This window comes from Pan troglodytes, chromosome 8 (genome assembly GCF_028858775.2).
Source record: "Pan troglodytes isolate AG18354 chromosome 8, NHGRI_mPanTro3-v2.0_pri, whole genome shotgun sequence".
Classification (NCBI taxonomy): domain Eukaryota; kingdom Metazoa; phylum Chordata; class Mammalia; order Primates; family Hominidae; genus Pan; species Pan troglodytes.
In genome coordinates this window covers 40,113,776-40,129,858 of record NC_072406.2, presented here as the reverse complement: position 1 = coordinate 40,129,858, position 16,083 = coordinate 40,113,776, and the positions used below count along the sequence as shown (strand labels likewise).

The 16,083-nt window shown below is 42.6% G+C and overlaps 1 protein-coding gene across 11 annotated transcripts in view; it reads right to left on the bottom strand.

The window, feature by feature from the left end:
- Window positions 1-865: 865 nt before the first annotated feature.
- Window positions 866-16,083, bottom strand: part of MASTL (microtubule associated serine/threonine kinase like) — a 32,841-nt gene continuing 17,623 nt past the window's right edge. For 3 of the 11 annotated variants that reach the window (XM_054660881.2, XM_054660879.2, XM_009458128.5), the window contains exons 9-12: window positions 14,419-14,560; window positions 6,631-6,744; window positions 6,117-6,218; window positions 866-1,312 (exon numbers count right to left, since the gene is read on the bottom strand). In XM_054660881.2, the coding sequence (XP_054516856.1) occupies window positions 1,155-1,312; window positions 6,117-6,218; window positions 6,631-6,744; window positions 14,419-14,560 (516 nt within the window). In that variant the 3' untranslated portion in view covers window positions 866-1,154. Of the gene's footprint in view, window positions 1,313-5,449; window positions 6,071-6,116; window positions 6,219-6,630; window positions 6,745-14,418; window positions 14,561-16,083 lie in introns of those variants that run through there. The other 8 variants (XM_063780546.1, XM_054660880.2, XM_009458129.5 and 5 more) reach the window with 6 other exon arrangements.

Sequence of the window (16,083 nt, the reverse complement as noted above, 5' to 3'; positions counted from 1 at the left end):
AATCTCCACCTCCTGGGTTCAAGTGATTCTCATGCCTCAGCCTCCCGAGTAGCTGGGACTACAGGTGTGCGTCACCATACCTGGCTAATTTTTCTATTTTTACTAGAGACGGGGTTTTGCCATGTTGGCCAGGCTGGTCTCAAACTCCAGGCCTCAAGCGACTTGCCTGCCTCAGCCTCCCAAAGTGCTGGGATTACAGGCATGAGCCATCGCACCCGTCCTCCAGTACCATTTTAAACAAATACATATTGTAGACCACGTACCAATAGAAATTAAGGTGGCAAAACCGTATCATTAGTAAAGTAAGTGAAAGCCTTAGTCTTTTTGTTTATTCCTTATTCCCCAAAGGAGTTACTAAGTGAAGGAATTTTCCAGCTGCCTTTATTTTTTTGAGACGGAGTCTTGTTCTGTTGCCCAGGCTGGAGTGCAGTGGCACGATCTTGGCTCACCACCTCCTCCTCCTCCTGGGTTCAAGCGATTCTCCTGACTCAGCCTCCAGAGTAGCTGGGACTACAGGCGCCCACCACCATGCCCGGCTAATTTGTGTATTTACAGTAGAGATGGGGTTTCATTATGTTGGCCAGGATGGTCTTGAACTCCTGACCTCAAGATCAGCCTGCCTCGGCCTCCCACAGTGCTGGGATTACATGCGTGAGCCACTGCGCCCGGCCTTCCAGCTGCATTTCTGAGGTCACAAGTATGGCCTTAAATGATTGCCCTCAAGAACACAGCTTTTGAAGGTAATCATATGCAAGTAAATTACAATCAAATGGAACTGTATGATTATTTTGTTATTTTAATGCTAAACTGAACAGTGAACTGAAATCAGAGGAGAAAGAAAATCAAGCTAGTGGCTCACTCTCAATAGTGTCCTCTAATTTTATTGATGCTTCAGTTTTCATAAAGTGCAATAAACAAAATAAATAGATGAAAAAAGCTTTGAAGATTTATATACAGTTTTGAGGTTAAGATAAATTACTGACTATATTCCTTTCAGCCTTTTAACTCTGTGAAAGCTGTAACGTACATTAAAAGCACATTGAACTAGGTTAAATAATGATCTTTCCCCCTTAGATCAATCTAGTATTAAGGAGTATATAATTATGCAAGTTCATTCTATAACACAAGGCTAGACTAAAAGGAAAATTTTTGTGCTACAGACTAAATCCAGATACGGTCAGGTGCTGAGCAGTATTCCTGGCTTCAAAATAGGAGGTATCTGTTTCATCATCTGGCTGGGGGATGAAAGGCATAGTCTGATGCTGCAGATTTTCCCAGTCCACATCACTGCAGAGAGGATGACGTTTTAGCTCTTAGGAAAAATATAAAACAAAACAGTATGATATCATTACCTAAGTAAGTACTGCTTTACAGGAATTATTATAAAAAGAGAATGTCTCACATATAACTTACCTTACTTTATTATGTCAGTTTCACAGACATTTGTTTAATGTCTGTTAGGCCACATACTTCACAAAGGTCTACATGGGCCATTTTGAATATCACTTGGCATATGACAGGTGCCTGGTTTGTATTTGTTTAATGACAGAATGAATGATTTGCCTTAACTTAGAAGCCTATCTTTCTCACAGCTTTTTTTTTGAGACGAAGTCTCGCTCCGTTGCCCAGGCTGAAGTGCAGTGGCGCGATCTCTGCTCACTGCAACCTCCGCCTCCCGGGTTCAAGCGATTCTCCTACCTCAGCCTCCCGAGTAGCTGGGATTACAGGTGTGTGCCACCACACCAGGCTAATTTTGTATTTTTAGTAGAGACGGGGTTTCGCCATGTTGGCCAGGTTGGTCTCGAACTCCTGACCTCAGGTGATCTGCCCACCTTGGCCTTCCAAAGTGCTGGGATTACAGGTGTGAGTCACCATGCCCGGCACTGACATCTTTTTTTTTTTTTTTGAAATGGAGTCTCTCTCCAGTGCCCAATCTGGAGTGTAGTGGTGCAATCTTGGCTCACTGCAACCTCCATCTCCCAGGTTCAGTGGTTCTCCTGCCTCAGCCTCCCAGGTAGCTGGGACTACAGGTGAGTGCTACCATGCCTGGCTAATTTTTTTTTTTTTTTTTTTTTTTGTCTGTCACCTAGGCTGGAGTGCAATGGCACAATCTCGGCTCACTGCAAACTCTGCCTCCCGGGTTCAAGCGATTCTCCCACCTCATCCTCCTGAGTAGCTGGGATTACAGATGTGTACCACCAAGCCTGGCTAATTTTTGTATTTTTAGTAGAGATGGGGTTTCACCATGTTGGCCAGGCTGGTCTCGAACTCCCGACCCCAGGGGATCCACCCGCCTCAGCCTCCCAAAGTGCTGGGATTATAGGTGTGAGCCACCGTGCCCACCCTGCCTGCATCTTGTTAAAGAATCCCTGACTCAGGGGAAGAGAGTGTGGCCTACTTTCTGCTCCTTGATAAACCTTCCATGCCATTGATCTTCCATGATGAATGCTCCAGTTTTGACTCTAAGGCCTTGCCACCTGTTTCTATCACCACGCTCCTTAGCAGTATCTATTGCCCTAGACAGCTTTAGCATGAAGCTCACCCCCCTCTCCCTTTCTTCCCTGTGCTCCATCCTTATCCTTCATGGTGACTTCAAGAATAGATACTGATGACAGTTCTGACACGTTCTCTTCATGGTTCTTTGACTTCCTTGATTTCACTGACTTGCATCTCTACAACATATTGACTTCTAGCTTATGGCTACATTGGAAGCTCTATATCACCGAGCTGCTCTGCTTACAAGATTTCAAAGCCTTCCTCACCTCTTTACTGCCATTTCATTACCTGTCATTGTTCCTATTTCCTTCTACCTAGTAAAATAAAAGTATGCTCTTTTGGGCAGAGTAATGGCTCACGCCTATAATCCCAGCACTTTGGGAGGCTGAGGTGGGCGGATTACTTGAGGTCAGGAGTTCGAGACCAGCCTGGCCAACATGGTGAAACACCGTCTCTACTAAAAATACAAAAATTAGCCAGGTGTGGTGGGATGCAGCTGCAGTCCCAGCTACTTGGGAGGCTGAGGCAGGAGAGTCACTTGAACCTGGGAGGCTGAGGCTGCAGTGAGCCGAGATCATGCCACTGCACTCCAGCCTGGGCAACAGAATGAGATTCCGTCTCAAAAAAAAAAAAAAAATCCTTCTTATGAGTGATAGTGTTTTTTATAATGGCAATCTGACCAATATGTTGCATTCAGACACTCACATCTATTCTGAAATAATACTACAAGGACTCAGTATGTCCAAATCCAATGTACAGCATCGGAAGTTGAAATGTGTGTGTGTTTATATGTTTTAAGTAGTATAATCTAAGTCTGAAGTGCCTTGAAAAAGCTAGAGCTGACTTTCCAAATGTCTGCTCCCTCACTTTACACAGGTTTCTGCTCAAATGCCCCTCTTCACAGAGGTCCTCCTGACCACACTGTCTAAAAAGAAGTCTCGTGCCATCACTTCATATCCTCTCACCCTGCTTTATTTTTCTTCCTAGTATTTACCACTACGTGACATTATGTTGTGTCTGTAACTGTTCACTGTCTCTCTTTCCACTAGAATGTAAGTTCCACGAGGACAGGGATCTGAGTCTAGATCATCCCTAGGGTATTCCCAGGGCCTGAAGCAATATCACCTAGCTCCTAGAAGGCACTCTATAGGATTGGTTAAATCAGTGAGTAAACAAACTGGGCCAGGCATGGTGGCTCATGCCTGTAATCCCAGTACTTAGGGAGGCCAAGGTGGGCGGATGGCTTGAGCCCAGGAGTTCAAGACCAGCCTGGGCAACACAGCAAAACCCCATCTCTACTAAAAATACAAAAATTAGCTGGGTGTGGTAGTGTGCACCAGTAGTACCAGCTACTTGGGAGGCTGAGGTGGAAGAATTGCTTGAGCCCAGAAAGTTGCAGTGAGCCGAGATTGTGCTACTACATTCCAGCCTGGGCGACAGACCCAGATCCTGTCTCAAAAAAATCCCAAAACCAAAAAAAGAAAGAAATTATTACAGGGAACACCTAGAAGCTGATGCAAATGACACATTTCTGAAGCTCATTTTCCTGAATACATTCTACTTGATAAAGAAATGCATTTTGGGACGTAATGCTTTTCTCTATATTACCATACCTCGTTACAAAAAGAATTTTAAAATCCCAGCACTTTGGGAGGCCGAGGCAGGAGGATCACAAGGTCAAGAGATCGAGACCATCCTGGCCAACATGGTGAAACCCCATCTCTACTAAAAAATACAAAAATTAGCTGGGCGTGGTGGCACATGCCTGTAGTCCCAGCTACTTGGGGGGCTGAGGCAAGAGAATCACTTGAACCTGGGAGGCGGAGGTTGCAGTGAGCCGAGATCGCACCACTGCATGCACTGCAGCCTGGTGACAGAGCAAGTCTCTGTCTCAACAACAACAACAACAACAACAACAAAAGAATTTTAAGGCAGCTGCTAATGAGATTTACTAGTTTCCAAATTAGGGCTTAATATACTCCTGCATTGAGAAAACTATTGAGTGGTTTATAATATACCAAGTTTGTCTTGAGCCAACCTGGGATCCAGTACATTTATCAATAAATAATAGTATCAAAAATGAAGCAATAAGAAATTACAGAACATCTCTCTCGCAAGATTAGGGAAAATAAATTTGTTTTTAAAAATGACAGAACAGAGGGTTTCATAAATAAAGATTTCCTGTATTTCCTTAACTTTATCAGGCTTTGAAAAACCCAAGACACTAACAAGATTGTTTTAGGACAGGCAAGGTGGCTCACACCTGTAATTCAGCATTTTGGGGAGGCTGAGGTGGGAGGATCCTTTGAGCCCAGGAGTTCAAGACCAGCCTAAGCAACATAGTGAGACACTGTCTTTAAATAAATAAATAGCAATAATAACGTATGTTAAAAAAAAAAAAAAAAAAGAGGTAAGATTGTTTTAGATACTTGAGATTAATAATTTTTTTTGAGCCAGAGTCTCACTTTGTTTCCCAGGCTGAAATGCAGTGGCATGAACATGGCTCGCTGTAGCCTCGACCTCCTGGGCTCAAGTAATCTTCCTGCCTAAGCCCCCAAGTAGCTGGAACTACAGGTGCGCACTGCCTTGCTTGGCTATTTTTTGTATTTTTTGTAGAGAGAGTTTCACCATGTTGCCCAGGCTGGACACAAACCCCTGAGCTCAAACGATTGCCAGCTGCAGCCTCCCAAAGTGCTTGGACTATAGGCATGAGCTACCACACCCACCGATTAATAAAATCTAATGCATGAATACAGTATTGCCATTTGACCACACTAAATTTTTTTTGCCTCTTCTACCATGTGACACATTGAATTTTCATGTAGAATAAGGACCAATATATCAATGCATACCTAGAGGGGAGAAATAAATCGAATTATCTTTGTACCAATTTAGCAGTCAGATTATCTGTAGTATTATATTGGAACTTGATTTTTTTTTTTTTTTTTTTTTTGAGACAGAGTCTCTGTCGCCCAGGCTGGAGTGCAGTGGTGTGATCTCTGGTCACTGCAATGTCCGCCTCCCGGGTTGAAGCGATTCTCCTGCCTCAGCCTCCAGAGTAGCTGGGACTACAGGTGCACGCCACCACGCTGGGCCTAATTTTTGTATTTTTTTTTTTTTTTTTTTTGAGAGGGAGTCTCGCTCTGTTGCCCAGGCTAGATTGCAGTGGCACAATCTTGGCTAATTGCAAGCTCTGCCTCCCAGGTTCATGCCATTCTCCTGCCTCAGCCTCCCAAGTAGCTGGGACTACAGGCGCCCGCCACTATGCCTGGCTACTTTTTTGTATTTTTAGTAGGGACAGAGTTTCACCATGTTAAGCCAGGATGGTCTCGATCTCCTGATCTCGTGATCCGCCTGCCTCGGCCTACCAGAGTGCTTGGATTACAGGCCTGAGCCACCACACCCGGCCAATTTTTGTATTTTTTAGTAGAGATGGGCTTTCGCCATATCGGACAGGCTGGTCTTGAACTCCTGACCTTGTGATCAGCCCACCTCAGCCTCCCAAAGTGCTGGGATTACAGGCGTGAGCCACCACGCCCAGCCAGAACTTGCTATTTTTATAAATATTCACCATCTGCAAAAAATCAATGGTAAAACAGTGTATTAACACAAAACCATACCTTTCATTCCAGCTCTCTTTGTATCATCAATGGTTAAAAGTATTTCTACTGCACTTTGAGCATTATCAGATAACTTTTCTTCACCTTCTGGCCAAGGGATATCTAAAATTATACATATACAAATAAACTTGTTTATTACTGCTCAAAATAATAGTATCCAGAGATAAATGACTACTGTTTTTTGTTTTTTGAGATGGAGTTTCACTCTTGTCACCCAGGCTGGAGTGCAATAGCGTGATGTCAGCTCACTGCAACCTCCACCTCCCAGGTTCAAGCGATTCTCCTGCTTCAGCCTCCCGAGTAGCTGGGATTACAGGCGCCCGCCAACATGCCCGGCTAATTTTTTGTATGTTTTTTTAGTAGAGATGGGGTTTTACCATGTTGGCCAGGCTGGTCTCGAACTCCTGACCTCAGGCGATCCACCCGCCTTGGCCTCCCAAAGTGCTGGGATTACAGGCATGGGCCACTATGCCCAGCCAGTAAATGACTATCTTAATAGGAGAAAAAGAATCACCTCTTTTCAGAATATTCTGGAATACTTGTTGTGGTGTTTCATCATTGAAAGGGGGAATTCCTGTTAGAAATTCAAACAAGCAAACTCCAAGTGCCCACCAGTCTACCGCAGGACCTGTAATCGAAGAGCAAACAGCTAAAGTTGCAAGCATTCTCTACAAATATTTGATGAACAGAAATATTAATTGTGGAGTCCTAATTAGGGAAAACGAGTTAGGCTGGTAGGACCAGGGGGAAGCAAAAAGAAAAAGCAGATAAGCTGCAAGTCTGCCTTTCCTCATGGTCCAGGACGCACAGCCCTCCTGTACAAATAACTCACAATTGTCCTGTGCCCACCTATCACCAGACCCTTGACTGATACAAAAATGCAAGGTAGAGCTGGGCGCGGTGGCTTATGCCTGTAATCCTGGCACTTTAGGTGGCTGGGGAGGGTGGATTACCTGAGGTCAGGAGTTCAAGACCAGCCCAGCCAACATGGTGAAACCCTGTCTGTACTAAAAATACAAAAATTGGCCAGGCGTGGTGGCACATGCCTATAATCCCAGCTACTGGGGAGACTAAGGCAGGAGAATTGCTTGAACCTGGGAGGCAGAGGTTGCAGTGAGCCGAGATCACGCCACTGCACTCCAGCCTGGGCGACAGAGCAAAACTCTGTCTCAAAAGAAAAGAAAAGAAAAGAAAAATGCGAGTTAGCTCACTGCAACCTTGGCATTATCAGTACAGCATGTAGCCTTCTCCAGGACAAGCACCATCCTATAACATCTCTAGCAAGCCTTTGTCGCCTTGTGATCAGCTCCCCTCTTGGTGACTTGCTCGTTACATCCTTACAATGTATTTTCCTACTTCGTCTAATAAATTTGCCTTTCTTTACCTACAACTGTCTTCGTCAATTCCTTTATTGCCCACGCCATCAGCCCCAGATAGTCACTATCTGCAACATTAGTATGTGAACATTTTGGCATAATCAAAAGTGCAAAAACCCACATTGTTTTCACTTGGGCAATGTGATAACTGCTTTCCTCTTTATTTTCCAAGAAGTTTAGATTACCAATTACCACAGCTGGTTAAAGAGAAGATAAAGCCATTTTTTTCATTTATTAATAATTTCTGATATTCTGGATATGTTATGTATCCTAAATCCTAAAATTATTCTCTAAAATAGGCAGACTACTACTCAATTTCATATCAGGAAATGTAAGCATTTACATGATTATTCTGTATCCTGCACAAGGTATGAGATAAGGCAGCAACATTTATAGTAATTGGAGGAAAGCCTGGTAACTAGGGAAGGCCTTAATTACAGAGTATTTTAATGTGGCTTTATTCCTTTTAGGAACAGAGAGGGACAAATTAGTTTAACAAAGAATATTCACTTAAACTATGGTTTCAAGAGGTAAGTAGGAGATGTCTTAAGATATAGGTAAAACTGATTTCTAAATAAAATATTCATTGGATGCAAAATTTATATACAAAGTTTTTTTTCTTTGTTTGTTTGTTTTTTGAGACGGGCTCTCACTCTGTCACCCAGACTGGAGTGCAGTGGTGCAATCTCTGCTCACTGCAAGCTCTGCCTCCTGGGTTCACGCCATTCTCCTGCCTCAGCCTCCCAAGTAGCTGGGACTACAGGCGCCTGCCACCATGCCCAGATAATTTTTTTCTTTATTTTTAGTAGAGACAGGGTTTCACTGTGTTAGCCAGGATGGTCTTGATCTCCTGACCTTGCGATCCACCTGCCTCAGTCTCCCAAAGTGCTTGGATTACAGGCGTGAGCCACTGCACCTGGCCACAAAGATGTTTTTAACGATTATTTTAAATATGATCTTATAAACTATAAACTGGTTTATACTTTAGTTCTATGAACAAAGTGTTTCCTAAGAAAAGGTTAATTTTAGTTCAAAAATGGATAACTTCAATATAAATTAAGAATAGGCATCCTAGGCTAGTGCTAAATTTGCCTGAAAGTTACTCTTTAAAGACAACATCACAAAATTCTTTATTGTGGTTAAACAACTGCCACCATTGCATTTTAAGACAACTAGGAAAGCATTGTGGAATCTGATTTTAGGAAAAATAGCTGCATGCATTTAGAGTGCCATTTTACCTGCGAGCCATATAATCCCATCTTCCCTTAAAGGAATACAAAATGCAAATATTCTATAGGCTTCTATTTCTATAATACTATAAAAACATACAAACCACCTCAGTTAGTAGGCCTTTCAAGCAGCACTGAGAAAGAATTATCCCAATGGATTAGATAATGTAACCAAATAACAGAAAAGTAGGGGGGAATTAGAAAAAAAAAATTTCCTTATTTTACTTAGGTTAGAAATTAGGCCCCTTTTACCAGCTCAGCCAAAATATACTTGTGTTAAAAAAAAAAAACAAACAAACATGATTTCTCTATGGATATGCCACACATACCCATATACTTAAGTCAAAGTCTAATAAGATCACATAATGGAATAAAACTTTGCAATTATATGTTATTAGCCACAGAAAAAGAACAGATTTGTTTTACATTGCTGGCTTTCTAATTCAAAACTCATTTCTTTAGTTTATAGGGATATGTTGATATTGTTACACTTTTTTATTTCCTAATGATAATAAAATGAAAACATTTGGAAAATTAGAGCCCTTCTGTAGTTGTCAATTTTTTTTTTTTTTTGAGATGGAGTCTCGCTTTGTCACCCAGGCTGGAGTGCAGTGGTGTAATCTCAGCTCACTGCAACCTCTGCCACCTGGGTACAAGTGATTCTCCTACCTCAGCCTCCTGAGTAGCTAGGATTACAGGCATAAGCCACCACACCCAGCTAATTTTTATCCTTTTTTAAAGTGGAGACGGGGTTTCGCCATGTTGGGCAGGCTGGTCTCGAACTCCTGACCTCAGGTGACCTGCCTGACTCGGCCTCCCAAAGTGCTGGGATTACAGGCGTGAGCCACAGTGCCCAGCCATTTTTAATATTTGTATCAATACTATTTCTTCTGTTATAATAAAAAAGACTGCGTCTTCACTCTGTGCTACCTTTAAAAGTTGATGAAAAACGCCTCAGGCCTATATTTCTTTTCACAGAGAAGAACCACCTCTCTGGATGTCTTGCTGCTCAGAAAACAGAAGACGGTTCATTTTTGTATTTCACAAGTGAGCTAAAAGGAAAAATAGTTCTTTATGCAATGTGATCTAGTTATACTTTGACTGTTCAGTTTAATGTGCTTTGCCGCATTACTTTATAGAGAAGCTCACTCACCGGAAGTCAGAAATCCTGCATGTAAGAAAACAGTAGTTAGGTACACTGTATTAAAATTATTAGAGTCCCTTCCCTCATCATTCACTGAACTGGGCACCAGGTATTGTGCCAGATATAAAGGATACAAAGACGATTAAGAAAAATCTCTTTTCCCAAAGAGAAACCAGCCTACTCTGGAAGAGACAATACAGACAATTTTAACACACTAAGCTGAAACAAAAAGGTGCACATAAAGTTACGGAAAACTCAGGACAGACTCCCTGGCTCATCTCGGCTGAGAGGCAAGATGGAGGGGCATCAAGAAGGTCATGGCTGGGCCTCAGCATGTTGTCAGCATGTTGTTTAGCTGAGGGAGCTAGATGTCTCACTAAAATAGTGGCAAGATGCTATAAAATACATCTTTATGTTTGAAGCTTACTTTCACACTGTGTCCTAAGTTAGAGATAATGCAAATTATAATACAGAAAATGGGCTAGCAAATCTGTGACAGAGCAAAAGAGGCACTATATAAAAATCAGTGCTCATAGGAATTTATTTGCTTTGGCTAAGCGAGAAAGAGGAACACTAAATATGTCTATTTCCAATATTGTAGAGATTATTAATATCAGTTACTGAGTGCTTCCAAGGAATTCAGGAGTGCTATGCAGAAGGCAGAAAACTCACACTCTTGGCTGGGTGTGGTGGCTCATACCTGTAATCCCAGCACTTTGGGAGGCTGAGCACTTTGGGTGGATCACAAGGTCAGGAGTTCAAGACCAGCCTGGCCATGATGGTGAAACCCCGTCTCTACTAAAAATACAAAAATTAGCCAAGCATGGGGGCAGGTGCCTGTAAACCCAGCTAATTGGGAGGCTGAGGCAAACAACTGCTTGAACCCAGGAGGCGGGAGTTGCAGTGAGCCAAGACTGCGCCACTGCACTCCAGTCTGGGCAACAGACTGAGACTGTCTCAAAAAAAAAAAGAAAGAAAAAAGAAAGAAAACTCACAGTCTCCTCAAGAAGTTTTCTTAAGCTTTTGTAGTGGAGATAAATTAACAATTAGTTACAACACAGGAAGAATGGCATAAATTTTAAACAGTTTCTAATAAGGTAACATAGAAGTGAATAATTCCCAGTAGTTGATCAAGGGATGCTTTATGGAAGAGGTAACATTTGAAATGATGAAATGAGAAGGAATTTGACTGGAAGATACTAGGAAACTGGCTTTGCTCAAATAAGGTTTAATACACAAGCAAAATAGGGAAGACCTGAAAATTAAATGTATTTAAGAAATGGAATGGGAACATAAGGCATATAAAGAGACTCTTTGAGAGACAAGGCTGGTATGAGAGCTATAACCTCAAATGTCGTGATCAATTTGGATTTTACTTAGCAGCTAAGAGGGAGCCACTGTAGTTTTCTGAGAAGGGAAATAGAATAAGCCATGTGATGGTTTTGGAAGAAAAATCTGGTGGCAATGATTATTGATAATAAGATGAAGTTGAAGAGATCAGATAGAAGGGCACTAAAATAATAAAAGAGAAAGATGAGTTCTTAAAGAGAACAGTGGCAGAGAAGAAAATGAGAGGTGAAATGCTGCAGAGATCTAATTGGCTGGATTTAAATGCTTGAATGTAGGAACAAAGATTGTGTCACCATGAAGGTGATGAAACTGAGGTAGGGAACAGAGGAAGAGCTAGCTGGGTAACAAGCCCAGTGTTTTCTTTTTTTTTTTTTTTTTGAGATGGAGTCTTGCTCTATCACCCAGGCTGGAGTGCAGTGGCACGATCTTGGCTCACTGCAACCTCCGCCTCCCGGGTTCAAGCGATTCTCCTGTCTCAGCCTCCTGAGTAGCTGGGATTACAGATGCACACCACCACGCCTGGCTAATTTTTGTATTTTTAGTAGAGATGGGGTTTTACCATGTTGGCCAGGCTGGTCTTGAACTCTTGACCTCAAGTGATCTACCCAACTTGGCCTCCCAAAGTGCTGGGATTACAGCCATGTGCCACAGCACCAGGCCCCACAAGTCCAGTTTTGACACCCAACATTTGAAAGATCAGTAGAATACTGAATAGCCAAATTGGCTGTCTGTCTGCTGCCTAGAGAAAGTCAGGATTAGAGACAGAGATTTGGGAATCATCAACATGGAGGTGACAAACTGACGTCATGGGAGTGATGAGATGAACATGGAGCACGTGTAGGGCAAAAAGGGTAAAGGCAGAATCTCCAAGAACTATATTTAGAAGAGGTAAGGAAGGAACTGAAGAGCAGCAACAGAGGTCAGGGGAATGAGAAGAGACAATTGGATTTGACAATAAGGAAATCACTGGTGCCCATTAAGAAGTTTCAGTTAGGCCGGGCGCCATGGCTCACACCTGTAATCCCAGCACTTCGGAAGGCCAAGGCAGGCAGATCACCTGAGGTTGGGAGTTCGAGACCAGCCTGACCAACATGGAGAAACCCTATCTCTACTAAAAATACAAAATTAGCCGGGCATGGTGGCGCATGCCTGTAATCCCAGCTACTCGGGAGGCTGAGGCAGGCGAATAACTTGAACCCGGGAGACGGAGGTTGCAGTGAGCTGAGATCGTGCCACTGCACTCCAGCCTGGGCAACAAGAGCAAAACTCCATCTCTAAATAAATAAATAATAAATAAAAGAATTTTCAGTTAAATAGTGAGATGATAAGTTGCCAGAGCAAAATAATCAAACAAAGAGGAAACCTTTGAGAAGTTAGGCAATGTTGGGGAGACAAGGGTGGAAACTTATTTTCAGGCTGAGGATAAAAGCTGGCAAGGAAATACAAACAGAAGAAAGGGTGTGAGAGGTGGGGTGGGGAGGATGAAACAGATGATCATGAAAAGAGCTCAAAGAAAAGGGAAGTAAGTAACATCAACATGTAGAAGAGGTTGATGTTATGGGTTGAACTGTGTCCCTCCCAAAAAAGCTATGTTTAAGTCCTAACCCGTACCTAAGAATGTGACCTTATTTGGAAATGGGTTTTTGCAACTATGATTAATTAGGTTAAGATGAGGTCACACTGGAGTAAGACGGGCTCCTAATGACTGGTGTCCTTCTCAGAAGCCAGCCCTGTGATGACAGAGACACAGGGAGAACACCATCACAGAAAGAGGGAGAACTGGAATGAGGCATCTTCAAGTCAAGGAACACTGAGGATTGCCAGCAAGCCACCAGAAGCCAGGAAGAGGCAAAGAAGGATTTCCCTACAGGTTTCAGGGGTAGTATAGCCCTGTGGACACCTGATTTTGGACCTCTAGCTTCCAGAACTGTGAAACAATGAATTTTTATTGGTTTGAGACACCCAGTTTGTGCTACAGCATCCCTAGGAAAATGAATACAGTTCATTTCAGAATGCAGGAAGGGAACAATTTTCAGAGAGAAAGGGAAGAAAAGAAGATAGGTGAAAATGTCATCTTTTTATTTTTATTTTTATTTTTATTTATTTATTTTTTTTTTAGACAGAGTCTTGCTCTGTTGCCCAGGCTCGAGTGTAGTGGCACGATCTTGGCTCACTGCAACCTCGGCCTCCCAGGTTCAAGCAATTCTCATGCCCCAGCCTCCCGAATAGCTGGAATTACAGGCATGTACCACCATGCCCAGCTAATTTTTGTGTTTTTAGTAGAGATGAGGTTTCACCATGTTGGCCAGCTTGGTCTCGAACTCCTGGCCTCAAGTGATCCACCTGCCTTGGCCTCCCGAAGTGCTAGGATTACAGGTGTGAGCCACCGTAACCAGCCCTATCTTTCTATACTTATGTTCTGTTTTGAAGGATGATGGTTCATTTCTGGCTTGACTCTTCTGGTAAGGATATAACTGAGAATAAGTTCTAAACAGGAATAGGCTTCTGAAGACTGAACAGAAATTTAGACCCAACATTGTGGTCCTGAGCCCAAACTCCATCCAACCTGAAGAAACATTAAGAGGTAAGATAGGCCGGGTACGGTGGCTCACGCCTGTAATCCCAGCACTTTGGGAGGCCAAGGTGGGAGGATCACCTGAGGTCAGGAGTTAAAGACCAGTCTGGCTAACATGGTGAAACTGTCTCTACTAAAAATACAAAAATTAGGCAGGCATGATGGTGGATGCCTGTAATCCCAGCTACTCAGGAGGCTGAGGCCAGAGAATCACTTGAACCTGGGAGGCAGAGATTGCAGTGAGCCGAGATTGCACCATTGCACTCCAGCCTGGGTGACAAAAGAGAAACTCTGTCTCAAAAAATAAAAATAAAAATAAATAAAAAAAGAGATAAGATAATATCAAGGGTGGCAGGTGGGGCTTCTCTGGAACATTGAGACTGAACCAGAAGGCAAAGGACAAATGACTACATGTACTCCAGCATCTGGTCTTTTACATTCAGAGAGTGGGACAGCCATGGCTACTGCTAGTTTATTTTCCTATGACAAATGCCATATATATACTAGATGAGTTCATTTTCTTTTACTTTAGGTAATGTAAGTACTGAAGAAATTTTTTAAAATTTAACCTTGAAAGATAATGTAGTGATAGATAACACTTCAAAAACTCAAGACATGCATGCCTTACCATGGGCCCTGCCTAGTAACAGCTCAGGTGCAAGGTAGTCTGGGGTTCCTAGAATTCGCCCATCATCAACGGGGGCCGCCCCTCTTCTCACACTCTTCGGAGTTCGGTATGGAGTTCCCGACTTGATCTGATTTGGGGTCTGCTAATTCAAAAAGGGTTTAAGAGATAACAAATATCTTAATTCCTTTTACACTGAATAGAAAATGGTGAAACACACAAGCCAAATAACTAGCTCATAGGCTACTAGGCGTAAAGGATGTAGTCAAATTTTTGATAAGTTTTGAAAATGAATGCATAATTAGTTATAATTATGAAAAAGTCCTTTTATCTGGTGAAGTTCAAAAGCTTAGACAACACTGATTATTCCAATAAGATCTAGATAAGAAACAATAAAAAAAATCTGCAAGAAAAATGTTCAGTGAAAAAATCTGCAAGAAGACTGATAGCATGGACTAATACAAGCTTAAGAAGAGCCACTGAGGAAGGCTATGGCTAACAAATGATTAAGACAACACGTAAGACAGAACTACATATAACCTATTGTACTAAATAGCATTTAAAAATTTTTAGGATAATTTGTTATTTCACAACAAGTTTTTTTTTTTGAGATGGAATTTTGCTCTTGTTACCCAGGCTGGAGTGCAATGGTGCGATCTCGGCTCACCACAACCTCCGCCTCCCAGGTTCAAGGAATTTTCCTGCCTCAGCCTCCCAAGTAGCAGGGATTACAGGCATACACCACCATGCCTGGCTAATTTTGTATTTTTAATAGAGACGGGGTTTCTCCATGTTGGTCAGGCTGGTCTCGATCTCCTGACCTCAGGTGATCCTCCCACCTTGGCCTCCCAAAGATGGTGTGAGCCACCACGCCTGGCATTCACAACAACTTTGTAAGACCAGCAAGACAGGTGCCATTATCCCTTACAGACATTTAGAAAAATTGCAGGTCTGAGGTTAAGGGACTTCTAAGTCATTTAATAGTAAGTCTTGGGTAGAAAACTCAAGTTTTGAAACATAAATTCAGGGGTTACACATTTTATGTTATGATGTTTTCCCAAAGGAAGAAAAAAAGTAAAACTTTGGGTTGGTAAAGGTTTAGAATATAGAGAGTAAGCTTTGAAATATATATTTTTCGCTGGGCATGGTGGCTCATGCCTGTAATCCCAGCACTTTGGGAGGCCAAGGCAGGCAGATCACAAGGTCAAGAGATCGAGACTATCCTGGCCAACGTGGTGAAACCCCATCTCTACTAAAAATACAAAAATTAGCTGGGCATGGTGGCACATGCCTGTAGTCCTAGCTACTCAGGAGGCTGAGGCAGGAGAATTGCTTGAACCCAGGAGGCGGAGGTTGCAGTGAGCCAAGATCGCGCCACTGCACTCCAGCCTGGTGACAGAGCGAGACTTTGTCTCAAAAAAAAGAAAGAAACATATATTTTTCAACTTTTATTCTCTTAAGAAGAGATCATCTAAATATGTCCTTGGAAGGCAGTAAGGTAGAGCGGACTTAAATTATCTCTGGCCAGGTGAGGTGGCTCACACCTGTAATCCTAGCACTTTGAGAGGCCGAGGTGGGCGGATTGCTTGAGGTCACGAGTTTGAGATCAGCCTGGGCAACATGGTGAAATTCTGACTCTACTAAAAATACAAAAATTAGCCAGGTGTG